The sequence below is a fragment of the Setaria italica genome, chromosome VI, assembly GCF_000263155.2.
Source record: "Setaria italica strain Yugu1 chromosome VI, Setaria_italica_v2.0, whole genome shotgun sequence".
In the NCBI taxonomy this organism is placed as follows: domain Eukaryota; kingdom Viridiplantae; phylum Streptophyta; class Magnoliopsida; order Poales; family Poaceae; genus Setaria; species Setaria italica.
The window spans coordinates 19,278,044-19,305,043 of NC_028455.1; the positions used below are offsets into that span (position 1 = coordinate 19,278,044).

The 27,000-nt window shown below is 44.7% G+C and overlaps 2 protein-coding genes across 4 annotated transcripts; one reads left to right on the plus strand and one right to left on the minus strand.

The window, feature by feature from the left end:
• The first annotated feature begins 16,135 nt into the window (after window positions 1-16,135).
• Window positions 16,136-19,866, plus strand: LOC101784227. The gene is made up of 3 exons (XM_004973178.3): window positions 16,136-16,578; window positions 17,926-18,069; window positions 19,493-19,866. Exons 1-3 carry the CDS (start codon window positions 16,258-16,260, stop codon window positions 19,688-19,690), a joined length of 663 nt encoding a protein of 220 aa, XP_004973235.1. The 5' UTR covers window positions 16,136-16,257; the 3' UTR covers window positions 19,691-19,866.
• Window positions 19,867-20,795: 929 nt separating this feature from the next.
• LOC101784622 (protein GrpE) lies at window positions 20,796-24,123 on the minus strand. Of its 3 annotated transcripts, none has more exons than XM_004973180.3 (6): window positions 23,859-24,122; window positions 23,220-23,421; window positions 22,960-23,150; window positions 22,552-22,719; window positions 22,318-22,446; window positions 20,796-21,176 (listed from the first exon to the last, which is right to left on the minus strand). In XM_004973180.3, exons 1-6 carry the CDS (start codon window positions 24,009-24,011, stop codon window positions 21,069-21,071), a joined length of 951 nt encoding a protein of 316 aa, XP_004973237.1. In that variant the 5' UTR covers window positions 24,012-24,122; the 3' UTR covers window positions 20,796-21,068. The 3 variants fall into 3 exon arrangements, with proteins under 3 accessions (XP_004973237.1, XP_004973238.1, XP_004973236.1); XM_004973181.4 differs by having other exon boundaries at window positions 23,265-23,421; window positions 23,859-24,119; XM_004973179.4 differs by having other exon boundaries at window positions 22,960-23,421; window positions 23,859-24,123.
• Between the last annotated feature and the right edge of the window lie 2,877 nt (window positions 24,124-27,000).

Genomic DNA, 27,000 nt, shown 5'->3' on the forward strand with positions numbered 1-27,000 from the left:
CACCCAAGTAGTTGCCTTGGTTGTCGTTGGGGCGATCGTTGCGGTTCTTATCATTGTGTTGGCCGTTGTATAGGTTGTTGTTGTTCTGGCCTCTGTTATGATTAGACTCAAACCACTCGATCTCCTTGTCTTCTTCATCCGCCCAGGCTTGTATCATAGTCTTAAGAGACTTGATGTCCTCCGGGCGTCTCTTGCCAAAATCTTGGAACATCTGGCGGTCATGAAGACCGTTGTGGAAGCACTCTATGGCGTACCACTCTGTGATGTCCATGACAGTGGCCTTCTTGTTGAAGAAACAACGTAGATAGCTACGCAGGGTCTCACCTTGTTGCTGTTTGATTTGTGACAAGTCGATTCTGTTTCCAGGACATTGCATTGCCCTAGCGAAGTGGTTTGTGAACGCTGCCTTCAGTTGACTCCACGTGTCAATGGAGCCTTCTTCTAGAGATTCGAGCCATGTGAGTGGCCCTACTTCTATGTTAATGGGAAAGTGGATGACTTTTGTGTCGTCGTTTCCTCCCGCCGCGTGGACTGATAGCAAGTAGCACCTTAGCCATTGGATTGGGTCCTGCTTGCCGTCGTACTTGGTAATACCCGGAGGTTTAAACTTTTCAGGTAGAACCGTCTTGCGTACCGTTTTGAGAAGGTGGGAAACCCGTCAGAGTCTTCTCCCGAGTAATCGACTTCCTGCTGGTGTTCACGATGGCACCCTTCGATGATGTCATGAGTGTCGTGATTCTTGTTGATCCTCAAATGGAGGTCACGTGTTGGTTGCTCAGGCTGTGGCTGGGGCCCATGGTGGCCACGGCCTCCCGAGGGTTTCACCTGACTACCTTCTGCCCTATGCTGACTTGCTCTGGGGTTCTCAATTATAAGAGCCTCGTTTTGACTAGGTCTAGCACCCTCGTTGCGACTAGGCCTGGCACTCTCGTTACAACTTGGATACCTGCCACTGCTGCAGTGATAGGATGAGGTGTGCTGAACTGAGCCGATTGGGTTTTGTCGATCGAGTTGCTCGTATGCATGCCCCGCCAATAGAGACAGTTGCCTGGTGTACTCGTTTTGCGGCATTGCCTGAGTAATCATGTTGATGGACACGATGGTGGCGAGAGGAGTGTGGTGGTGATGCAATTGAACTGCTTCAAACGTGTGGTCCAAGTTCATGATGGGTAGATCTACTACAAGGTGGCTACAACGATCTGCTCGTGCCATGTTTCTTGCACACCGATGAGTCCTTTGACTTTCGGTCTCTTCTCCTTGCACATTGGTGGAGAGCTCATCCGCTGACACATCGTCTAGATGACGCTCGCGTCACGGATGCCTTTCTAGTGGCTCTTCATCATCGCCCTCTTGAGGAGCGATGATGGCGAGTATTCCCGCTTTGGAGAAAAACAACCCGAGCTTGACATGAGGATTTCTGTAGGGCCGTCTTCTTCGTAAATAGGAGACAGAGGGGTACCCTCCTGGTATGGGAGAGTATTGAGGTATGCGACAAGGCGTGACTCGTCATCCTTGGTGAGAGCAGATGGCTTCATGTTGGGCCAGTAGATAAATCTACCTTGTGGAGTAGATGTGATTACCAGGCCCTACTGCGGACTTGATAAAGGGATTTTCTCTTCTGGATTCGAGTAGTAGTCAAGGTCCTCGATTGAATCCGAGTTGGACTGAGATCTGGACAGGGCTGCTTGGTAGACAGTGCCGAGTTTGGGAGTATGAACGGGAATTGACTTGTATCGTAGACCGATTCACACGATGGCTTGAGCGCTAGCTCATGAGAACCAGTCCGATTGGTGGGAGAAGTCGAGTTGTACTCGGACTCGTCCCTTGAGCCTCGGAAGAGGTTGAAAATTTTGTTGAATTTTTCAACAAAATCCTTCAAAGCTTGGCGATGAAGGTTGATGTCATAATGCTTCTCCTCCGAGGCTGGTGTAATGTGGCGGTGGAAGTTTCCAGCACTGTCTGTGATGCAGACCCAGGAACCGAAGATGAACATCGTGCCTGCTTTGAACGTGACGGTGGGCTTGATGATGACTTGAGCCATCGAGTTCGCCGGTGGATCTTTGGCGAGATCCTCGACCTGGCATGCCAACTATTGGTGTTTAGACCTGGCAACCTACCGAGGGGGTACCTGAGATAGTGTTTTATGCGTGGGGCTCACCGAAGACCAGGAACTCAAAAGTGAACTCGAACACATGATTTAGACAGGTTCGGGCGCTTATGTTGCGTAATACCCTATGTCCTGTGTGTTGGTTGGATTGTATTGATTGAACTTGTTTGGAAGGGATCCCTGCCTCATCTTATATTGCCGGGGGCAGAGTTATAGGTCGGTTGTTTTACAAGAGTAGTAGTCGGATTCGACTAGAGAGCCCTACTCTAATTGCCACAAGTAGTTTCCTAATCCTCGACTAGTCCTTGTCCTCCACGTAGACCATGCCGTCCGGCAATGTAGTCTCCATGTCTGACACGTCTCAATGTATAGCCCCATATTATAGGACTGTCCAAGCCTCTTAGTAGACCCATATATGTATGGCCAACAACAGGGCTTCACCATGGAGTGGTGCTCTTCGCTTGATAGGAATGGTAGTATTTATCCAAGTGGTGGTGTGTGTCATGAGAGGGGGTATGGGATTCTATTTATAGTGTGGAGGTGTCTTGGGAGAGTGAAGATGCTCCAAGCATTCCAAGGGAATATTCTTCCTCCAACCCCTCTCCTTGTGCAACCTAGCAGGATCCGAGGTCCAGAGGCGGCAACTCCTGGTGAAACGGTCACAATCGCCTTCAGGAAGCCACCAGGAGCCGCTACGTGCAAGCTGGGCACGAGAGGGCCCACTGGGGGTTTGGCCTAACCAGGGGTTCGGGCGACCCTTGGTAACCGCCTCTCACACCGCATTTCATCTGGGACGCTGCTTGGTGGGCCCTCGGGTGGGTACGGGGTGTTACACGGTGAATCTAGTCGGTTTACTCCTGTTTGTAGGCCCATGGATCCGCGTGCTTGCTGCTGATTGGTTGAGAATGTGTTTCCTTGCTCTTGAGGTGTGTTTCTTCTTAGTGGACCTATATACAAATATTCACCAACACTTGTGGAAGTCATTAGTAATAACTCCTACCACTACTATTGATGCTCATCTTTTATGTGTTTATGCATGAGTTGACGGCCTAGATTTGGTACTTAAGAGCCATCAATAGCTATCCATCCTTATGTAAGGACCAAAGCATCCAGGCATCATTATAGATGTTTTTCTTGAGCCTTTGATGCAAGAGATGGAAACTTTAAGAAAGGATGGTATCGACATCATTGGTAGTTTTACATAGCGGGAATTTTAATCTAAGAGCCATTATCTTCGTCACCATCAATGATTACCAAGCATTGTTTGTCTTGTCAGGACAGGTGAAAGGTAAAACATGATGCACGGTGTGCATTGGTGACACCGTATGGTCTTTCCTAGAAGGTTCTAGAAAGGTAGTCTACTTTGGGTACAAGCGTTGCTTGGTAAAAGGACACAGGTACCAAAGTAAGAAGTTCTATAATTTTACTGGCAGCATGCCTAAACTAGAATCTGCTCCAAAACAATGAGATGGGCACTATGTTTTCAACATAGTTAGGAGCATCCAGGATCCTTATGGGAAGATGACAAAAGATGGGAAGAGAAATAGAGATAACTCACCTATTGATGGCGTGCCATTCAAGAAACTGTTGATCTTTAACAAGTACTTCTTGTATTAGTCGGACCTTGAGGTCTGCCATGCCATTGATGGTATGCACCTAAACAAGAATGTGTTTGGTAACACAATTGGTCTATTCCTGGAGATCTCAGCCGAGACAAAGGATACCTTGAAGTCACAACAAGACTTGGTAGCCATGAAGATAAGACAAGATCTTCACCCTATTGATAAGGGGAATGAAAGATATGAACTACCCCCAGCTAGCTACAACTTGACACTAGATCAGAAGAAGGCAGTGTGCCAGTCGTTACGGGGGATTAGAGTACCAAGTCGATTCTCATCCAACATCAGGAAACTAGTCTCGATGAAACATCTCTCTCAATCCGGCTACAAATGTCATCATTGTGATGTGATGCTGATGTTGTTCCTTCCAATTGCAATTAAAGAGATAAAGCCCATATATGTGAAGATGGTTATCTCTCAATTGTGTTACTTCTTCAACAAAATTTCTCAAAAGGTTATCGACGAAGATGAACTGAAACACCTCCAAGAATTTATTAGGGAGACTGTGGTGTAGCTAGAGATGTGCTTCCCTCTAGGTTATTTTGATATAATGGAATATCTCATGATTCACATGCTCGATCAGATATGGGCACTGAGTCTACTTTACCTGCACGAAATGTGGATGTATGAGCATTTCATGTTAGTTCTCAACCGATACATTCTGAATCGTGCTTATCCGAGGGATCCATGATAGAGGGATATAATATAGAGGAAATCATCAAGTCTTTCCTAGTTTACCTAAAGGATAAAGTACGCATTGGTTTTCCTATTCCACAATTTAAGGGGAAGTTGGAAGAGATCGGAACAGTTGGGAGGAAAACCTTCATCGACAAGGATTTCAAAGATGTGCAACAAGCCCATTATAGCATCATGAAACACCTCACAATAATGTCACCTTTAGTCGGTCAACCCTTGAGTGTGATTCATGCCCAAAGTAATGGCTGCTCGAAAGATTGGATCATGAGGGAGTACAAGCGTTGCTTGACTACATTGTTGAAGGACCTGAATCTACCAGATGGGGAAACCAGGGAAGATCAAACGATCAAAAGATTGGCAGCTAGCTCGTCTAGCCAGGTCACGTCATGGAAAGGCTATGGCTGTGAAATCCCTAGTCATTAAGAGGCTAAATCAAAGAAATTTCAAAGAGATTAACAGACAATTCAAATTTGCCAAGTGTCAAATTCAAAAACACTTCAAAATCTAGCTAAGTGTTAAAAACACCCCCTAAATGGTGCTCACATGGGTAGGAAATAAAAACAGATTTTTATATAAGAACTCAATTTTTGGCCAATATAAAAGTGGTAGAACTTTTCAAATTGAACAACTTTCATACTTTTCACTTTTTCTGATTTTGAGTGGAAAACATTCAAAAACTGGGTCAAAGTTGGGTCGAATGCAAGTCAAATTCAAATCATCTTTGTCCGGCGTTCTACCAAAGTTTACACAACTTTATCTCCAAATCCAGTACGATTTTCACCCATCAGCCATTGTAGAAGTTGGAGTCCATAGTTCAAACTCAAACTTTTATATTTGAAGTTTTCATCATTTAGTTCAAAAGTTGAAGAAAATTCAGCACAAAGATCCTGTCTTCATGCGCCACATGCGTCCGCACGTGCGCCCGGAGCGTGGTCACCACACGCGGCGAACACGCCATCACCACACGGCGCTGCCCGCCTGGCTCCGCGTTGTCGCCCAACCACCGTCGACGATGCGACAACATGCGCCCAGCTCCTACCCACTCCCCGCACACGCGATCCCTCCCTCGGCACAGCAAATCTTCACTGGTCAGTCGCTGTCCGCGAGCCACGACATGCCGGCGCACCGCCCGTCCTACCGGCCAGTCGCGCGCTGCTCCCTCCTGCCGCTACTACCTGAGCATTGCCGCCCACGCCAATGCACGAGAAGGAGCGCCCGAGCGTCGCCTTATCTTCCCACCGTTTTGCCGCTATAAAAGGGCCATGCCCAGGATAGCTGGCGCCACCCTTTCACCCCCGCACCCAAGCTCCGTCGTCACTGTTACTGCCGCCCATCGAGCTCCTACCTCTGAGCCACACTGCTGTCACCCGAGCCCTCCAGAGCACCACTAGAGCCACACTCCACCTTCCTAATCCCTTCCCTGGCCATCTCTACCGCCGCCTTCGCCAGAGATGGAGCACCCGCGCCACGCTTGAAGCCTCGCCATGGAGCCCTCTCGCCGGACCTCCTCCGTCCTCGACCCCTATAGCCCAAAGACCTTTGGTGAGCCCCTCAACACTCCACCACCCTTATCCGGCACCCCCGCGGCGGCTCCTCGTCGGATTGCGCCGCCTCACCGTCGGCCGACCACCTAGGACTACATTGCAAACCTAAAAGTTGTTCCAAGGCCTTAGGTGCAAAAGCGCAGGGATATTGTTGTGAAGCTTCAAAAGATCTAAGGGCCTAATCACGAAACCTGTTTTTCCTCGGTTTTAAATTGATTTAAAAGGCTGAAACTTGGAAAATATCTAAGAAATTGTAGAAAGATGCGAAAAATATGAAACTTGTTTTGTTGGGTTCCTGTTGATGCCTAGTTTATTTCCAAAATGTTTGTGTTACTGTCATGTATCTAAGACTAGGATTTATTTTGTATAAAAGCCAATAAATGCCTTATAAATCATATAGTGGTCTAAAAATTGTGAAACCAATTTTGTTAGCTTCCTTTTAACATGCATGTTCTGGATCTACAACTTGTGTTAATGAAATCCGTGGTGTTCATATTGTTTTAAATCTAAATGCCTAATTGTTGTCTTAATCTTGTTATTTACATGATAATTAGTGGAAAATAGATAAAAATGCAAGATAAATCTTGTTAGATTCTTGATGCTCATGTATGACTAGTAAAAAATACTTGCGCCTGTGAAATATGTGTTTTCCATAGCTGAATGAAATACATGTTGTTTAATCTCCTTTTTATGGGACAAATAGTTTTCATACTCATAAAACCCTGAAAATTCACAGTAGCATATGTTAGTGTTGGTAATCCTTCTGGAAAATTTGTAGAACTAAACTGATGATGAAACTAGTTAAAAATCATTCTTCATGTTCTACAAATTAACACTATTTGAGTTTTAGTAAATTCTGTAGTTGTCAAATCCATCTCAAATTTTTACAGTAGAATTCTTGTGAAAAGGGAAAGGTCTTGCAAAAATTTCAAGTTCATATCTTACCAGATGCTTCCTGAAATATTTATTCGTGTTGCATGCTAGTTAATCGTTAATAATAAGTACTATTAGAACTTGTAGGCTCATGAGTAATTATTGTGCTTTTCTTCAATAACATGATCACTCATAAAAAGGTTGCTAAACAGTACCAACATGACCCCATCTTCTATCTTTTGAATACTAAGTTTCTTAGAATCTTATATGTGTCTCGCCATCAAAATAAAAGCTAGGTTTTCTTCCCCAACCAACCTCTAGACATGCAAGGCTTTTTGACTGAGGGGTTTATTTGCCAAAAACGCTAGGTGTATCCCTACTTTCAAGTTTTAGCTCCGGTTCTAAGTTCATTATCCAATCTAAGTTAGCAACTTACTCTAAGCAAACATAGAACCAACCAAAGGGTATACATATCATCATCAAGACCATATCATCATCAGATTCCTTTGTTACTCAGGGTGACATAGCGATCAAGCAATCTCAAACTGTGAGAGGCAGACGAATCGATTCGAGTTTCTTAACCATGCATGGTAAACCTAATCTCACGACATCTGCACACCACAAGGGTCGCTTCCTGTGTCGGCCGTCCCCATCAATTCCCAGGCGCGTGTCAGGTCCTCAAGTTTTACACATATACCCTCGGTTAAAGGAAAAAGATACAGCCGAGCCCTCGGGCGAGGCGGAACAGACACCATGGGAACCTCGTTCCAGGGACAGCAGGGGTATAAGCCACGCCCTAGTTCAATCAGGTACTAGGCTTCCCCATCCCATACTAGGTATGAGATTAGTACTTTCAAACACTTGATCACGAACACCACCACTGTCGGGCCTTAGCAAGTTTTATAGACAGACGGGGCGATCAGCCGACCACCAAAGAGTTACCCAACACCTTGCCCCGTTCATCGTCCTTATAGTTGTAACAGAAGGAAAACAGTCAACTCCTACAACTCGCGAGTGACAGGAAATCACTCGGCTTTTACCATTTCCTATTTAAGCAAAAGCATCTACTCGGTCCAACAGCTAGTGTTCAGGTCAAGGGAAAACTAAGTCATGCATCTACGGTTCCAAAAAACTCCTATACGTAAATGCACAAGCAGGATAAATAAGGAATGCGAAGGTTTGGTAAAACACAGGGGATTCATGCATCCGGGGCTTGCCTTCGAACAGGGAGGAGGGAAGCTGCTCTTCTGCTTGGCCGGCTTCGGCTTCTGGAGGCAGGAGCTCGGCTACACCTTCGTCTTCTGGCGCCGGGTGCAGCTCGTAGAAGCCATCGGCGAGACGCAGCTCTACACGAATGCAATGCATGGGTTAGCATTTAGACGGTTATTTCAACAGCAACACTTGCAAGTTTGAGCCCAGAAACTTGCGGCAAGTTACATGAGGGTGGGGAGGTTCGCTTGAGTTGGTGGAGATCAAGATATGAGGGTCGGACCGAGGAACTTAGGAGCTGACCCTTAGACTAGAGGAATAGGTGTGCTGGGGTCCTCAGACTTAACGCAGAGAAGTCCTCAAGTTTTACACATATACCCTCGGTTAAAGGAAAAAGATACAGCCGAGCCCTCGGGCGAGGCGGAACAGACAGGGTCGGGCGAGATGGAACCGGGGTCGGGCGGATAGGAGGGGTCAGGCGAGACGAACAAAGGGAAGGCAGCTTACCTTCATCTTGCAGATGAAGCTTGGGGTCGGGAAAGAACAGGCTTGGGCGGAAAGACTAAGGCTTGGGCAGCGGCGATGATGCCCGGTGGTACTCCGGCGGCGGCGGTGCTTCTTGTGAACCACGAGCAAGCTCTGTGCAGCACGGGGAGCAAGAGGCTGGGCGGTTTGAGAGAGCGGTGTGGAGCGGAGAGGAGAGTTCTTCAGGACTTAGGCGGTGGTGCTGCGAGCAAGAACAGGGAGCAAAGCGGGAGGGCAGTGATGGCGAAGGGAAACTCCGGCGGGGCTCCAGCATTCCCTTTTATAGCTGCGCGGAAGAGAGAAGGTTGGAGCGGCGCAAGGACCGGGGAGGAAATGATGGAGTGCGCGTCCGGGGTGGCGATTGAGCGACGAGGGCGGTGGAACAGAACTTTGGAGATGACACTAGCGGTCATTGGGCACCGATGACAGGGCGGCGCTAGAAACGAGGGCGCACAGGTGAGAAGACAGGCGGCTGCGGTCGCGCGGGCGAGTGCGGAGCAACAGATTGTCGAGGGCGGAGCTCTGACAGGGCGGGAAAGGAGTTGTCGCTGCCGCGGTCTGGGTTGGCGGAGGAGGAATCATCGTGTAACGCAGACCGGGGCGCCGCGACTGTGGAGGGGTGACGGAAAAGACGGGCGGCATCGGGCTCTGCAGCCGGGATCTGGCAAGGTGATGATGGACGCGGGCGGCGAGGTGCTGCAGAAAGGGTAGCAGAGGAGCTTCCGCTGCGATTGGGGAAGGGGGCGCGAGAATCCATCCGGTCGTGGCCGGCGACGAGGCGGAGCGGCGGGCGTCGGAGGAGTTGAGCCACGCGGCAAGGGAACTCTGAAGCGGGCATGCAACTCGAGTGCGCCTGTCGCGGGAGATCTGGGAGAAAGATCTCGTGGGTCCACCGGTCAGTCTCGGTGGTCCACGGCTCAGATCGAAGGGAGGCGTTGTGGGAGGACTTAGAAAGATCCGGCGGGTGGGTTGGGGTCGGCGGGGTCGGAACTGGGGGAAAACGGCGAGGGGTCGGATCACAGGGGTCGGGACTGAACTGGAGGTTGAGCGCTTAGACTTGGTAAAGCTGAGACAGGGGATCACGGACTCGGATTAAGATTAACGTGAAGGATTTTAGCCGAGGTTGTTACACTTATGTTTGTGCATTAAGTTCATAGGAGTTGTATTGAAACCTTAGTTGCATGCTCCCTAGTACCCTATTTTGAATACTAGCATGATAAGTCATTTAGTTGCTATGCTAAATAGGGACACGGTAAAAGTCGAGTGATTTCCTGTCACTCACGAGCTATAGGAGTTTCCTGTTTACTTATGTTGGAATCATAAGGTTGACGGGCGGGGCTTAGTAACATGTTCTGAATTGGTGGATGCCCCGTCTGTTTAGAGGAAAACTACTAAGGTCGAAATGTGTTAGAGTTGTGGGTGTTTGAACGTACTAAACACATACCGAGTATGGGATCGGGAAGCCTAGTACCTGATTGAACTGGGGCGTGGACATACTCCCCGCTCTCTCTGGAACCGGGTTCCCCTGATGCATCATGTGGGTACAAGTGCAGCCTCGGTACGGCGTCATTCTGTGACCGATGGGGCCTTGTATCTAAGGGAAGTGGGACCTAGACACGCACTGGGGATCGATGGGAATCATTGATATATGCGAACCTGTCATGGTATGCATATGTCTTGTGTTTAGGTCCACCCTGCAAGGTTAATAAATTCGATTCGAATCGTCTGCTTCTCACAATTTGGGACTACTTGACTGTCTTTCTGCACTGAGTAAGAAGAGGAACAAGGATGATGATAAATATTGATGCTTGATTAATTTGCTTCTTCTACCATGCTTGCTTAGAATAGGTGCTTACCTAGAATGGTTAATCAACTAGAACTTGATGCTAAAACTTGAAAGTAAGGATCCACTTTAGAAGTTTTTGGCAAAACAAACCCCTCAGCCAAAAAGCCTTGCATGTCTAGGAGTTGATGGATTAGATACCACCTGATGGTTAAGTCTTGCGAAGTATTAGTATACTCATCCTTACTTGTGGCTATGTTTTCAGGTAATGTTGATGTTGATGACATGATTGCTAGTGTGACTTAGCCGTGCTAGCTCCCTCCAGGATGGAAGGTTGAGTAGGACCCATCCTCGGTGGGCGAGGATCGTGGTGAGTGACATCATTAGAACTATCATTTTCTTTTTCCGTTGCTTTGAACTCTAAACACTCTTTATGATTTGAACACTCGGTTGCAATAAATTAATTTGGGACCTATGTAATCTTTTATCTAGATTGTTGTAATCTCTGGGCTCATCTTCGTACGAGTATTGTATGCTTGTTTCAATCGAAAATACGTGGTTGCATCGGGTGAAACCCGACAGACTACCATTTTGATTCGATTAATGTGTCTATTCGCATTTGAGGCAATGTTTAGCACACTTTAGCTGGGTTAATTTGGATGGTTCTACCATAATGATATTAATGGATATCTATTTTATACTGCCACGAAGGATAAGAAGACGGTGTCTCAGAACATTGGTGTTCATCTTGAGGCCTTAGACGAGAGAATCGGCCAAAGTACCACATATTATAGCGTCATAGATGATATTTAGGAAGTCCACTATGGTTCCAATATACAGATCCCGGTCTTTCAGCGATGTTGGGTCAAACACCCAAAAGGTGTTGAAGTGGACAGCTATGGGCTCACAATTGTTGACCTCAATAATGTTGGTTACAAAGATGACCCTTGGGTACTTGCTTCACAGGTTGCACAAGTTATGTATGTTGTTGATCCTGCAAAAAGACAAATCACATTGTAGTCCCTAGAAACAAGAAATCTTAGGAGTTGATGGTGTCGAAGACATTGAAGAATATAATCAGTACAATAAAATGAACCTCTTCACAGACATACCACAGAAGATGATGATTTTAGAAGCAACCATAAAGAAACATGAAATGCCCTAGGCATGCAAGGGCGGAGAATCAAGAATTGTTACCGCATAATATATAGCTAGTAATTATCTCATGTAATATGTAGTTTGAATCAATTATCTCATGTAATTTGAATCAATTATTACATGTAGTTTGAATCAATTATGTCATGTAACTTAAGCCATACTTTAGGGTTTCTACACTCTTAACCCTTATATGTACTAAAATACTCTTGGCTTATTTTTTCCGTGATCTGTAGTTCATTATAACCTAAGTGTGGGAGTTCCAATTTTTTATGGTGTTTTGCTATTTTCTATGTTTTAAATGAATTTTTGACAAAAAAGGAAAATAATTTGCAGGGGTGGTTGATGGCATGACGCGCCCCTGGAAATCATTTTCAGGACGGGTGACGTCATCACCTGCCCCTATTAATGCCCCCCTATATAGGCAGTTGGCCCTCGGGACTTAGCCAAATTTTCAGAGAAGCGCGTGGGATGCGGTTAGGCTACCGAAATTTCACCTTCCTCCCCCGCTCTGGTGCCACTCCCCTTCCCCACTGGCTCCACCACTGCAGTGCCTGCCCTTCCCCGCCGAGCCACCGCACCGCGCATCCTCCCCTTCCCCGCGTCGCCTTTCTATCACGGCACCTCCCCACGCTGCATCTCCACCACCGGGTTGCAGCACCGGCCGTGCCTCCCCCTCCTCCCATGGCTCCCTTCGCGCCGCCTCAACGCACCGCCGCCACCGCCGGGGCTAGGCCCCTGCTATCGCCGGCAACCTACTTTCCCTCCCCGTGGCACCTCCCTCGCCTTCCCTCCCCTCCCCGTGGCACCTCCCACCCCGCAACACCTCTCTCGCAGCGCCTCCCTCCCCGTGGCGCCTCCCATCATCGGTGACCTGCCTCCCCTCCCGTGGCACCTCCCTCATAGCGTCGCCGCAACCGTTAGCCGAGCCCCTCCCGTCGCTGGCGACATGCCTCCCCATCCACGGGCCGCCGCCCTGGCACCTCCCTACCAGTCCACAATCAGTTTCTTTTCTTTCCATTTTTCATTTTGATTTAATTTAACTATGAATAGTAGTACATAGTGAAATGTGAATGTGAATGTGAAGTTGTGAATGTGAATCCAATTTTGAAATGTGAATTCTCAATAGGGATGCATGCATGTGAGTATGATTAGTTATCACAATGTACATGCTATTGATGGGATAGTATTAGCAAATTTGATTGGATAGTTTGGGCTGAAATTTGATTGGAATGAAAAATGTTCTGGTGATATGATTAGTTATCACAATGTACATGAGATCTAAACCAACAATTGTAAATTTCTTCTATTATTTTGGACAATCTTTTATTCTTAGTATTTTCTGAATTATGATGTTTTACGGTGTAATTATCATTAAAGTTGATGATTGTAGAATAATCTATCTTATTACAATTTTATTTGGATAGCTTGGGCTAACTATAGCAAGTGGAAGTTCTTTTCACCATGGTGGTGCTTCCCGTGGAGGTGGCAGGGGACACTACATTTTCGAGGAGCCACCGTTGGCTCGTCCCCCAAGAATTCACTTCCACAATCACGTCATTGACTTGCCTACCGCGATCGAAGCAAAGGAGCAGTTCCCAACATAGTAATATTATTTCCTTCTTGTAATTGATTTCTTTACTACACAAGAACAATTTTTAAATTTACTTACATACAATGTAGCTTATTGACCTTATTAGATGGCTTAAACATGTTGTCGAAGCTATAGGTGGTACTCCTCCTTTAGTGCAAACCGAGGTTGTTGGTGAACCAAGAAAGCCAGTTCACCTATAGGGAACCAGGATAGCCCATCCCAATGGTTTCAATTACCGCATGGGGTCAAATAGCACCAAATAGGGTAACTTTTGATAGGATCATCGTGGAGGCCTGGCTACAACAGCTTAAGGATCATGGGTACTTTATGCCAGACTTCTCATATTTTCAAATAAAGCAACTTGAGGAGGAAGAAACCAATGTGATTGTGACTACTGAGAGGCTTTGTTGGCTGAATCAACATGACATGGTATGGAACATTCTTTTACCATTCTAATCATTCTTTTATCTTTAGTTATGTTATATCTTTTAACTTCCATCACGTTATTCTCATCTTTTAGGATCTCTTTGGTAATACCATTGCGTCAATGAGCTTTCATGCTATTCTGGCTCAAGTCTTGGATGTGTTGAATTATAGTTACATGGATGGAAACCCGATACGCATCAGAGATTACAAGCTCCAGGCTCATCTCACTTTCTATAGGCTACACTCCATTGTTTGATATTTATGATAGTGTATGTGACCGTCCATGTGAAGCGATAGAGAGTGCACTCATCCATGCTCTAACTTATTTTGATGAAATTCTAGGCTTTACGATTAGAGACCTTAACTGTGTTCCATATCTAAGGAAGCGAAGAGGAGTAGTATGAAATATGTAACTTGCATTGATGTACCCCTACCCTTTTCCTATGGATCTGGAGTTAAACGTTTTGCAACTTTTTTATTTATTTTTGATATTTTTTCTCAATCAGGTGCACAAAGGAAGGAGCCACAAAAATTTTGAGCTCAAACGGAGCTAAGATGTGCACTATAGAAAATCGGCAAGGTGCGTAGGACATCACTTTCAAACTTGTCGGCTCGAAAACACAATCTTCCAAGGTGAATTTGGCAATTCTAATTTCGGATCACCCTGATAAATCAAGGGAGCATCAGATGCAAAAAATTTTATAGATGTCCATGAAAAAATATCTGATTTTAAGATTGTAGCGAAAAGTTATGGCTATTTGAAGAAAGCACCTCCGAATCAGGGTTTTGAGTGGGGTTGCGGGGGGATTGTGGATGGGGGTGGCAGCGGATGGATCAACGATGAAAAAGGGAAACAGGAACAATCTAAACAAGCAACCAGACTCAACCTAGGAAACAAACTCAGAACTGCGAACTCCGAATCCAAATTGTGCAAAGGCTAAACAAAAGGTTGTAGGATAGGAAACTATGACTACAAATTTTTTTGCCTTTTTCATGGACTGTGGGGATGAAGGAGAAACAAACTAAACTAGGGTAAGCTTGACGGTAATATCTCTAATTACCACTTGATGGGAACTAGGGTGCCCGATCTTCCATCAGGTAAGGATAACTCTTGATTTCGTGGAGTAGCAACACACTCGATCCGGCTTCTGATCAGCAAAATCCGAACCCCGCAATCGAAGCACCACTTCTCCTCTGGTTATCAACCGTGTGCAACCTGGTTGACCTCGTCATGGAGGCTACCTCCTGCAAGTGAATCAAGAACACAAGCAATTGCAAGGAAGAACGCAACTCAATTGCAAAAACTTTGGATTAAGCATACAAAGTTGGGGTCTCACAAATCGATGAACGGCGACTGTCAATGACAGATTGAATCTAAGAAAAAACTAAACCGTAACTTGGCCGACTCTACTGAATATAAAGTGCGCTCCTAATGGGCTCCAACACGATACACGGCCCAACGGCCCGAAAAACGATGGCATAGCACCCTGACAGATTTGTATGTCCACTTGTTTGTGCAAACTATTTGTAGCTGCGAAAGCTAGGAGCGGGTAACCTAAAAATGTTATTTTACTCGTCCCTAGAAACCGTTTTTAGTAGCTACCACTAGCCGACATGGACTTACAGGTCGACATGTAGGATCATGCACATGCCGATAGTCAACACAACATCATGTCACAATCATCTTCAACACCCTTGATCTGCTATGGCGGCCACTAGTGTCGGAGGTGAGCTTGTGTGGTACGGGCAACTAGAGAGGTAAGGAGATATATTTAGGGGAAAAGAAGGATGACATGAGCGACAATAACCCATAACCACGTTCTCAAAACCACCCAAAGCCGATGCAACCTCATCAAAATCAGTTTTATTTTAAAGCAAAAGGTGAAAAGTGGTCCGGTTTTATGAAATGAAGGGGGTTGCATGACAGTTTTAGTTGAGGCTTTATTCAGAGTTAAGGCAAACATGGGGAGTAACTTAGACTTCTTCCAATTATAATACACTTATTTTTTTTCAAAAGAATTATAATGCACTTATTACGAGAAAAAAGAAGGAAAATACACTTATTAGGATTTTTGTCCATTGTATGCCAGCTCTTTTATGTCCATTGTCTAAGGAAGCTAATTTTGTAGCTCATACTTTAAGCTAGTGAGGCTGGTATTCATTCGATTACTAATTTTAGTTGATGATGTAATTGTAATTTGAATCAATATAAAACTCGCCATGATAGTCAAAAGAACTTATAATTTAGTATCCCTGTTCGCACGCAAAAGTGGACCATCATTGGATCATCAACCAGATAAATCGGGTATCTGATGAGTCTAAAATGCTGGAGGAAACCATTTGTTGTTGAGAGTGCCGAGTGCAACATCACAAGAGTTTGACCCCAACATCACAAGAGTGTATCCCCTCCTTGGCGTACATCTGCCCGTCGGCAAGCAAACCGAGGGCTCGGATCGCGCACGTGACGGCCAACCCCCAGCTCCCGTTCTCGACCCGCGTACGAACCACCCCGCGTGTGGCTGCAGCCCGGTCCCACCTGTCAGACAAACGGCAACGGCGCAATTAACACATCATCACGCCTCTTGCGTGTCAGATCTCGCTTCTTACCACGCCATTAATTTCGTGTACCAAACCCCGGCCTTACCCGCGCCCCGCACCCACTGCCTCGCCGGAAAATAAGGCCTCCGCCGCCGCCGCCGCCGCCGTAGCCACGGGAATTAGCGGACATGGAGGGCGTCGGCGCGCGGCTGGGGCGCACCTCCGCGCGCTACGGCCCCGCAACAACGTTCACGGGGCCCGTTAGGAAGTGGCACAAGGAGTGGGTCCCCGTCGCCGCCGCCGCCGCCAACGCCAACACCAGCGCCAGCGCCAACGGCAGCGCGGCGTCCTCCACCGGTACGGGATCCGGCAGCGGATCCCGTGGGAATAACCTTCTCCTGTTTAAGTGGACCCCTGTGAACGGGGCCAACGGGGGGGGAGGGGGAAGCGACGGGGAGCAGCAGGCGGCGGCGGCGGATACGGCCACCAGACGCCGGCGGTATGTGCCGGTGAGGATTCTTGATAAGAATTGTTGGCTATCGTTTGTTGCTTTCGGTGGCGCTGGCGTGGGCGCGAATTTGTAATATGATTGGATCTTCAGCTTATTTTGGTCTGTCTGTTGGCGTCAAGATTCGAGAACTTTTGATCTTGTGCGGGTTGAGCTTTCGAATTGCTAGTTGATGCTCGATTCATGTGAACTAGTGTTGCGGTTAGTAATTGGTCAGGACCGATTTAAATTTCTGATCCCTAAATATAATGTAGGAGGCTTAATTATTTATTCAGCTTGGGTAATTGTAGATGTTGCCATGTCTTTGTGTAGGTAGAATGGTGTTTAGAAAAAAAATTTCGTGTTAGTAGACTGCTCTTCGACTAAAGTTATTTTTGGAGTGTTACTTGATTAACTCCGTTTAGAAAAATGTTACCCAACTGTTTCTTTTTTTGCCCCCTCGAATCCGTAGTAGAGCTTCACATCTGTGTATTAGAGGTAGCCAAAGAAATGCCGGTGAGCTTACAATGTCCTGAACAGCAAAATAAATCAAACCAATAGCATAAAACAAAACCATGAACGAAAGAGAGGATATAAAACAAGCAAAGCAAAACAGGAAAGAAAGTCCTCAATGCACACATGCCAAATTGAAAGAGGCACAAACGACAAGATGACCAACACTTGAGTAACGGATGGCGCTAGCTGATCCCGCCAAAGCTTCCTTAGCTTTTTGCAACCATCATGATCCACAGCTGCACCTCGTCAATGGCCTCACGTGTCACTGTTTCCATGCTTGGGGTGACTGCGCTGTTTAGGTACCCAAGGCTCAAGATAGAAACCCCCTGGTCCGCAACAGTTTACGTTACTTCACAGTGTATATGGATAATTATGAATTTTGGACAGCTCACGTAATTTGGACATAGGTTGTATCTTGCTCAGTGTAATAGATTACTGCTTTACATGGCTCTTAGTTGACAATCAATCTGTTACATCTGTTGTATCTAAACATGTTTAGTGTTACTCTAATTTTTTTCAATGGTTGTTTCGGCAGATATTTTTTGGGGTTTTAGCATTCATGTGTATGGATTATTGATAGTATCTGGCTTTCCGCTCCTTGTATAGTTGCTTATACATGATTATGTTGTGTTATTCAAATCCTTGTGATTTCTTAGTGTTAGTAAAATAAACTAGATTGGAGCTTCTTTTCATCAAATCTCAAGGACTATATAGGTTCTTTAGGGTTCATCTGCTGAAATTTGCAGACAAGTTCACTTTTTGTGCAACACTTCTCTTTCGGAATAGATGGACTTTTCACTGTTTGCTCCAACATCTTGTCAATGAGTGTTTACCGAGTCTCTTCATGTTTCAGGTTTCTGTAGTTGAAGAGCAAAGGCAAGAATCTGCCAAATCTGATGATGAGAATAAAGCTAACGATGGAGATCCATCTCCAAACGAAACTGAGGCATCAAATGGAAAGACTGATATCAATGATACACCTATGGATGAATCTCAGGTAACAAGATCATTTAAGTACTTTACTAATCTGTAGTTTGTGTTACTTTATCGTTCCTTGTTTGTCCCAATTCACAATATCTAACTGCCATTTTTTTCTTTGGGGTTTTTTATTACCTTGCTGACATCCCCATGCATCAGAGATTCAGAACCATTTATTGTTTGATGTTTCCCATCTTTTTTGAAGTATGAATATTTCCAGTAGCCAGTGCGAATTATGATGAGTTTAATTCACTGAACTTGTGTGATGGACGGGGCATTGGGGGATGGTGGACTGACTACACATGACAACTTGCCACTTTCCTTTCGGCTACTCAGTCTGAAGGGTTCATGACCCAATTAGACCCTATGTTTATCAGAGGGAAGACTTTTCCCCTAGAGTAAAATAAACTACATTGGTTTGTATTTGAATCAAACTTACCACCATTGACCTATGTTCACGGACCTGACGCATGCAAGAGACTCTGCCCTCTGTATCAGATCTCTGATTGAACAAATCGTGTAGTAGTCAAATGTGCACTTCAAACAAATTAATCACTGCCAGCTAGCTGCCTCAGGAACTCTGATTTCCATTTTCTCAGTGGGTACATGTTGGGATCTCTGTGAGCTTCCTCTGCAACATGTGGTTCTTTACCTACTTCAAATGTCCATGCTGAATTGGGAGGAACCATTGTTGTAGTTGATATTGAGAAGCTATAGGTGAACAGTAGTGTAGCTTGGTAGTCATTTCACACGATTGGGTATATCCTGGTCATCAAGCTTACCAAAGAAGTACCATCTTCTATCCTGCAGGTCCTAAATTACAACAGTGATCTTCTGACTGCTTGATAGATACATGATAAGGTTTGATTGAAGTTTTGATCTGATGGCAAGATTTGTGTTTTATGTTTGTTACAAGTCAGCTCATCAACACTGACTAAAAAGGAAAGTCAATTTCTTTGTGTGATAGCAAGTACCTCATTTTACTGGTACAAATCTTTATGCCATTGATCATCTGACACCCAAAAGGCTTAGAGAGCCCCTGGGGATCATATTTACCTTCCGTGATCAGATAAAGGTAACGTCTCAATGTATGTGAAACATGCAAAATCCACTCAAAGTGAAGTTTTCACAAGGGGTTTATGATTTTAAATTCCTAGGCAGTTCCATCAAAACCAGCCATGCTAAATGAGTTGTTTTTTAAATTTATGAAAATATCTCCCACATCTCAACCGATCAGTTATACAGTTGTGAATAAATTGTCTTATTTGGAATTGCCAAATTATATCTTTTGTATCATTTAGTCCTTCCTTCCCAACTGTTGTATGAACGCCATTTACACAATGATGTGTTATGCCCTAAAAAACAATGATGTGTTACCTTTAGAATTTTTTCTGAACATTTGAGAAGTCTATTAAGAAATTAATGAAGCTGTCCTTTTTCAGGCATCAGATGAGGATGCTCGAGATTCTGGCAAAAATGGTGGTGGAACAGACCTAAATTTGAATTTAGGTTTGAAAGACCCGGACGGTGATAATGAAGCTGACACAGCAGAGCAACAGGAAGCGGCCAAGAACCCGCAGACAGAGAATAATAGATTCAAGAGGAAATCTGTAACCCCTGACCTTGAGATGAGAATGTAACCCGGCTGTTCCATTTCTTTCTTGATTTCATTACTATTTGCCTTGAGGCGTGTAACTTAGGTACATTGTCATCGTAGAGACAATTCAGCAAAATCAACTACAGGACATAAAGGAGTGTGAAGTGTTTGAACTCGTTGTCAAACAGAATCAATTTAATATACCAGATATTTTCAGAATTGGAAAGGTGGCCTTCTCAACTCTGTAAAACATGCAGAGGGGGCCAAGTTTGCTGGATACTAGAAAACTTACCGAATACCTGATAATTTTTGGGAGCTCAGAAACTCTATAGACAGCTTATTTGATGAAAGCATGTATATAGTTCAGCATATATGTTGGCTAGATAAGAATATTCGTGCAGAACTTGCATTGCTGTTGAATGGTAAAAGAGCTGATGGATTGCTGCTGCTTGGAGTTTTGGTCAGTGACTTGCCCCATCTACAGACTATAGCTGCGATCGTCTACGGCTGTGTCGGCACCAGCTGCCAGCCGCACAAGCATGTCAACGACTTCAAGGCCCAGCCGAGCTCGCCAGCACCCGCATGCAGGAGCGCAGCATGCGCAGGCAGCGCAGCTCCTCCCGGTCAATTGCATCAGGTTGCAAATGTGACTCCATAAATGTGTCATAAAACTTTCATCGGAAGACTTTCTTATTGCCACCACTCGAACTCCACAAATGGTCCGCCACCATCATTGCCTCTGAGTAAAAGAGCTGAAGGCTGCTCTCACTACACAGTATTACTTCCAATCCTTTAGCTTGAACTATTTCTTTCATTGGCTTCGAATAGCACACAAGAAGCTAAGATAGTAAATACTTTGATCTGCCGCTACAAAAATCTGACATCCAAAAAGCAACAGATCCAAAAATATGATCTGGTCCACGCAACTGCCGTCACTCATGTTAGCTTCGACGACATCCTTGCCACCCTACATCAGAAGTCAATTCCTGCAACGGTCCCCTGGATCTTAAAATTCATTCGAGATTTATTTCTATCTTCAGGAATCTCGTCAAATCCTATCATTCAAATGGGACAGATTTACTAGCATCTTCAAGAATCTCGTTAAATCATAACATTCAAATAGGAACACTTCGCTCAAAGCACCACCAAGATGGGGCAAAGTCAGTATTCCTCTTAATGCACGATGAACCCGTCTTTGGCAAAAAAAAAAATTCAGTAATGTACATGGGCTACAATCATGTTTTTATTAAAGGACAATTTCTGCACTAACTTCAACAAATAGGCTCGTTGAACATGCTCACCACTACAAAAATGGCGATTTGTGTTACAAATCTCCTTGTGAAAACACAACCTATGATATGATGTATGATTATCCAACAAAAAGAAGGGTAGTCAGATGCGTGCAGCAGGCATCCCAAAGTTTATTCTGACTTGCTAGATTTCTCCTCTGGTTCTTCTTCAACTGGACCGCCCTCAGTGACACCAACTTCAGCAGGGCGGAGAACACGATCGTGCAACATGTAGCCAACCTAAAAAATAATAGTTGTCAGAAAGACTGCCAAACAAAATACCATGTATTTAGAGAGTGAAAAAAAAGCTGGTGCATCAAGAAATCTCTACTTCACAGTATTCTTAAATATATTCAGAAGCCCTGTTATCCAACTGTCTCTTGAACAGTTGAGGATCCCATCTGCGCCTTTTAGGGTAAAAAACTGAAACGTAAGTGCACTACAATGGCCTATATATGCGCAGGCCCCTTAGGGCTTGCAGCCATGAATCCACCTATTCCTAAAGAGCCTTGCTTGCGAATGACGCATGTGTCCGACCTGTGTACGGCGGGCTCAAATCCACCAAACACCTAAGTCAGTCTCCCTTTACGTGGGCCCAACAATCACAGATTTGAAGTTATGCCTCAATTGGATGTGCAGGTCGTTCGTATAGCCATTGCCATTCATTAACTGTCAATAAAAAAGGTTTTTCAAACAAAAATTCTCAAATCTTCCTAACAATGCTTCTACCTTCTAATGTCTGTATGTCACTACTTTCCTTGTGCCTACTTTTACTTCTAATGATGAAAACAATGTGAAGTTGTTCGTACTATTTCTCCACCTCAATCTTACACATACAATGTACAAGACTATCATATTATCCTACTTGTTCAATTCAAAAAAATAGATATTCTAGAATACAACTATTTGCAGAGTAACCTGATAGTTGCTGATAAATATATAACTCTATCAAAGCCCACATCTTTTCAAGTAATAACTGCGTCCTATGCTATTAACATGTTCCCAATGCAACTATGTCTTGAACCAAATACCCACACTATTTGTTAGGCTAGCTTCATCCAAACATATTGCAAAACAATATGGTCACAAATATAAGCTCTAGACCACAGGTTTTCAAACGATGCTGTATTCTAAGGTTTTAAAGCTATCATAAAAACTTATTTTCTAAGCTCTACACTCAAGCAACTTGTCAGGAAAATGTGTCAAGCATACACTGAAAATGTATTATGCCAAACATGTAGGTCAAAAACATAACAGAATACAACATCCAAGAAAAACTTCAATTTATCAACATTGCAACGCCAACCACTGAGTCCCAACAAGCTATGATTACATTATTAAAGTAAACCAATAATAACAACAACCAATAAGAAATCCATACCTTCACAACTGCAGCAACAGTCCCTGAAGGCTTTGAAGGATCAGGAATCTGGAAAAGTGCATAGTGCCTATTTGGATCAAATTTCTCATTCAGAGGATCAAACTTTTCAACTCCAAACTTCTTGAAGACCTGCACACATTAATTATTAGTTTCAGATCTACGGGACCGCACACAAATAATAGGATCAAAAGAAAGCATTTTCAAAAGTAGTGTTGATGCAGGGAAAATAGGTACCTCTCCAAGTTGCTTCTCAGTCATCTCAACACCCTCCAGCAGGGTTTTTAGTAGTGGTACAGCTTCATCAGAGTTATTAGACGTATCTATCTTTGAGAAACTTTCCTTGACAACAGATGATGCTCGAGACAAATTGTCTGCAACATCTAACAAACTCTTGGAGAAGTTCTGTATATAAGAACCATCAAGTAAGAGCAAACTTCCAGGGACAATGCAAAGTGATATACATCCATGTACAAGAAAATCCCTCCGTTTCAAATTGTAGGTCGTTTTGGCTTTTCTAGATACATATGTTTTGTTATGTATCTAGAAATAACCTATATGTAGATGCATAGCAAAAGACATGTATCTAGAAAAGCCAAAACGACCTACAATTTGGGACAGAGGGAGTAGATATGAAGCACCAACCTGTATGGCATACTTCTTGGTGTTCTCCGATTCACGCTTTGTTCTGGCAAGGACATTCTCCATCTCAGCATAGCTGCGTAGCACCTTATCCTTCATGTCTTTAACCTCTTGATCTTTCGACTTCAGTGATTCATCTTTCTCAAGAAGTAGCTTCACGAGGTCCTCCTTTGATAGGTCTAGGTCTTCTGAATCTGAATCAGAAAATGCAGTTCGTTTAGTAGCTCTCCTCCTGCTAGATTGTGATACAGAATCCTGTGAACCTGCTTGCTGGTTCTTCTCGGTTCCAGGAACGTTATTGGCTTCACCTGAAGCTTCAGTACTTGCTCCAGCAGTTTTATTAACTCCATCATCTGCATGTTTGTTTGCCTCCTTATCGTCTTGCTGAGGGGCCGAAGTTGAAAACCCAAACCTTTGAAATGCCGATGTTGAGTAACGTGCTGGCTGATTTAACAAAGGAATGACCTGCTTGTAAATAACTTAGTAAGGTTACATTAGAAAACAAGAAAAACAAAATAAACGAAGCTTGGTGTTCATATAATGAATATGCCCAGAGGTGCTATACATGTCTAAGATGGCATAGATTAAAACATTCCTTTATGCGTATAAACCCTAGCAAGTATCCCCAATCTCTTCCCACGGGGTATTGAGCCAACCCCCCCCCCCAAACCCCCCAAAAAACACACACATCAAAATCTTCGGTCCAAGTGAATCGCTCTAAACCCTAATCTCTCAGAAAGAGAATAAAATCAATGGGCAATCACCAACTCCCGGCGTCCAGAGACGGAGCTACAAGACCCACTATTTCTAAATCGCTCTACACATCCAGCACCTTCCAAGACCAAATTCCGATAAGAGACTCGCGCCGCAGACGAGCCTCGCACGGAGACCAGAAACCCCACCTTGATCGAAGCGCAGGGCTCCGCCGCCGCCGCCAGCGCTGACGCCCCGAGGAGCGACGCCGCCTCCGGCCGCCGCCTCACCACCCCCGCCACAGCGGCGGAGGCGACGCCCTGCCTGGAGATTCGCGCGAGGAGGCGCGCGGCCGCCGCCATCTTATTCGGCCGGAATCGAGGGGGGAAAGAGAATCAGCTAGTTTTGCGGCGAGGAGACTTCGGGGGAGGAGAGAGATGAGAGCGGCAGACGAAGAAGGGCCTCGAAGGGTTTTGGGGCGGGGATATTTGTGCGAAAGGACTGTTATGCCATCGGCGTCAGGGCTATTTGTCGCTGCGAGTTGGAGGGTGTTTGTGTCTTTCATTGGCCCAGTGGTTTTATAGACGTGTCGTGCAAGATCAAAGGGTTTATGTTTCCGCCTCCGTGTCATCTTGAAATGAATCATGCCAGTTGCCAGGCGAGCTCACAAGCTATGATCAGATTAAGATTCGTTATGGCAAATTTTACCTCTAAAATTTTGAATTCTCGACTCACCACCGGTGAGATTTTTTTTTGCGGTAATGCTAGGATGAAAACGTCTGATGCAAATAAGAAAATCGAACGCTGATCTTATACTGCCACATCCATTCTAGCAACTTCTTCCATTTAAAAAAGTAGGTAACGACCTTATCTCCTCCCGTGCCACTCATTCATCTAGTCCTCCTGACTCTCCACGAGAGGTGTTGTTGCCTGAGACTAGCGCCGCCCCTCCGCATCTTGCCCTCCTCGAAGTGAGTTCGTCGGCGTCGGTGGCGTGACCCTCCCCACTTGCTGCCTACACATCTCAGTCTCGACGGTGAGCTCGCGCCGGCCATCAGGGATCACACCTCACAAATGCCATCATTTCTCTATTTAGCTTCTTCCATGATTCCCTCCGCTAGAGATCTCTTTGGCTGCTTTTGCGAAATTTTCTTTGGTGATTTCCTTTGAATCTTCCTCCCACTTTGCGCTGGCGTGAGCTCCTCTCCACCTCCCTCCTTGCTGCCCCAAATGAGACTTTTTAGCCCAAAGGGTCTGCTTTTGCGAAATTTCTCTTTGGTGATTTCCTTTGATCTTCCTCCCACTTGCGCTAGCGTGAGCTCCTCTCCACCTTCCTCCCTGCTGCCCCAAATGAGACTTTTCAGCCCAAGGGGTCTTAGGAATCAGAATCCTGTTACCCTCCGGTGATCTCCTTCCAAGAGCAAATTGGAGGTTCAAACTTGGTGAAAGACAAGCTAGTTGAATGTTTCATCTTCAACTGTTGCAACTGTTGCAATTGGTGATTTGGAATGTTTCGGTTACTTATTTGAGCTGTTGCAGTTTTATGTAAAGGTTTTATTTTATTAATTTTAAATGTTGCAATGGGTAATTATGAATGTTTCATCAATCTTTCTCAAATGCTGCAAAAGTCAATACATAATGTTTTATATATTGGTTTGAAATTGACATGTTGCAGAACATATTTCATCTTGCTGCATCTAGCATATCGATATGTCATGACCCTTTTTCCTGAGAAACCCTTGGGCGTTTTAATCTAGCTCGATTTTGTGAAGGATATGTGACATGTTCATGTGCCTAGGGAGGTGATGCCCAATCTTTAGCCAGTAATGGAAAACTCGCAGTATGTTTCATGGCACATGGTATAATGTTTCAATGGGACACAAAGCATTTAGATAGGTTGCAGTGGGATTTTTTTTTTGTGCTCAGAGCTTTGTTTTTTTGAATGTTGCATGTAACATAAGGCACATGTTGCAGCAGGACTTTCTCGCTAGCAACTCATTCTTTCAATGGTAGACAATATGCTCATCGATAGCAAGACGTCAGTGATGACTTCATCAACCTCGAGTATATGCTGGCTTAGTTTCTCAGAGATTCTCATTGGGTAAGGTTATGTGCGTCCGTTTATTTGAGCATCTACTGTATTTCGAAAAAAAATATCTATCTCCAGAACCCGGACTTCACCGTAACCTTTTTTTTTCATCCTGAATTATTGATCATTTATGCATAGCAAGGCCCATCCTTTCCCCGTCCTGCCAAACATTCTTACACTTTTGATGACTATTTGCTCTACGTGGTTCCAAGGATCATAATATATAAATTGTGCAAAGAAAGGATAGAGGTACGCATGAAGGTGTGACTATGAGACTAAGAAAATAAAAGTAAATTTTATGGACAGTCTTTAAACCATTCATATAAATTCCCAAACTATAAAATTATAATTTTAACTGCTTAATCGATAGGTCCAAGTCAACCACGACATGGGTTCGAACCTGACGTGGCACGTCCAACTCAACTTTTAAGTGAGTTTGGCACCGTTAGTTAGGGTAGGCACATTGCTATACATAAGCAGTCTTATATGTCGTCTAATTCAATAGCATGTAGGATTTTTGATGATGTGGAAGAGAAAGCGAGGTGAGAAAAAAGAAGTTACTATTTCGCGAACACCGCCTCATAAGCTAAATTTTAGAATTATGGATAACTCCACAACTTATAATATCTTTTTCATATGCACAAATTAAAAAATTATATAACTCTATTAGACAACTTAAAAGATAACTTATTATATAAGTTATAAGTTGTCTGTTAAATTATTTCAAGATTACGTACCAATGGATAAAACCGACTATCACACCGTACCATTTACATTGCCCTTAGGTGTGTAATAAATTGTGGCGGCGTTTGGTTCTCTTTGCTTATTTTTAGCACGTGTCACATCGAATGTTTAGACACTAGTTAGAAGTATTAAACGTAGACTATTTACAAAACCCATTACATAAGTGGAGGCTAGAGGGCGAGACGAATATAATAAGCCTAAGCTCCCCATGATCCGATAATGGCACCTGTAACGAAGGATGTCCCAATCGGGGACGTTCTCCCTGCGTTCAAGACACAGCACCTCAATACCATGGACGTTGAAGGGGCCTTTCCGAGGATGCAGCGAGAGAATCGGACCGCTGAAGCGCAGCTGATGTGGCTGGAACATGCCATGGTGCATGATGCGATGTCCACAGATGGACAACGCAGGCCAGATCCGACGGGCGACTGAGGGTGGGGCCTATATGTCTAGATCCGTTGCTGGCATGGGCTCTTACGACGAAGCCCTAAGCGCGACAAAGAGAACGCTTCCATTAA

What these genes read in the sequence shown, in the direction of transcription:
- LOC101784227 (XM_004973178.3), top strand. Translation starts at nt 16,258, where the DNA reads ATGGAGGGCGTCGGCGCGCGGCTGGGGCGCACCTCCGCGCGCTACGGC. An exon ending in GACGCCGGCGGTATGTGCCG is followed by an intron (nt 16,579 to 17,925) that starts GTGAGGATTCTT and finishes TTCATGTTTCAG; the next exon opens with GTTTCTGTAGTTGAAGAGCA. An exon ending in CACCTATGGATGAATCTCAG is followed by an intron (nt 18,070 to 19,492) that starts GTAACAAGATCA and finishes GTCCTTTTTCAG; the next exon opens with GCATCAGATGAGGATGCTCG.
- LOC101784622 (XM_004973179.4), bottom strand. Translation starts at nt 24,011, where the DNA reads ATGGCGGCGGCCGCGCGCCTCCTCGCGCGAATCTCCAGGCAGGGCGTC. An exon ending in AGCCCTGCGCTTCGATCAAG is followed by an intron (nt 23,422 to 23,858) that starts GTGGGGTTTCTG and finishes ATTTACAAGCAG; the next exon opens with GTCATTCCTTTGTTAAATCA. An exon ending in CTGAGAAGCAACTTGGAGAG is followed by an intron (nt 22,447 to 22,551) that starts GTACCTATTTTC and finishes TAATGTGTGCAG; the next exon opens with GTCTTCAAGAAGTTTGGAGT.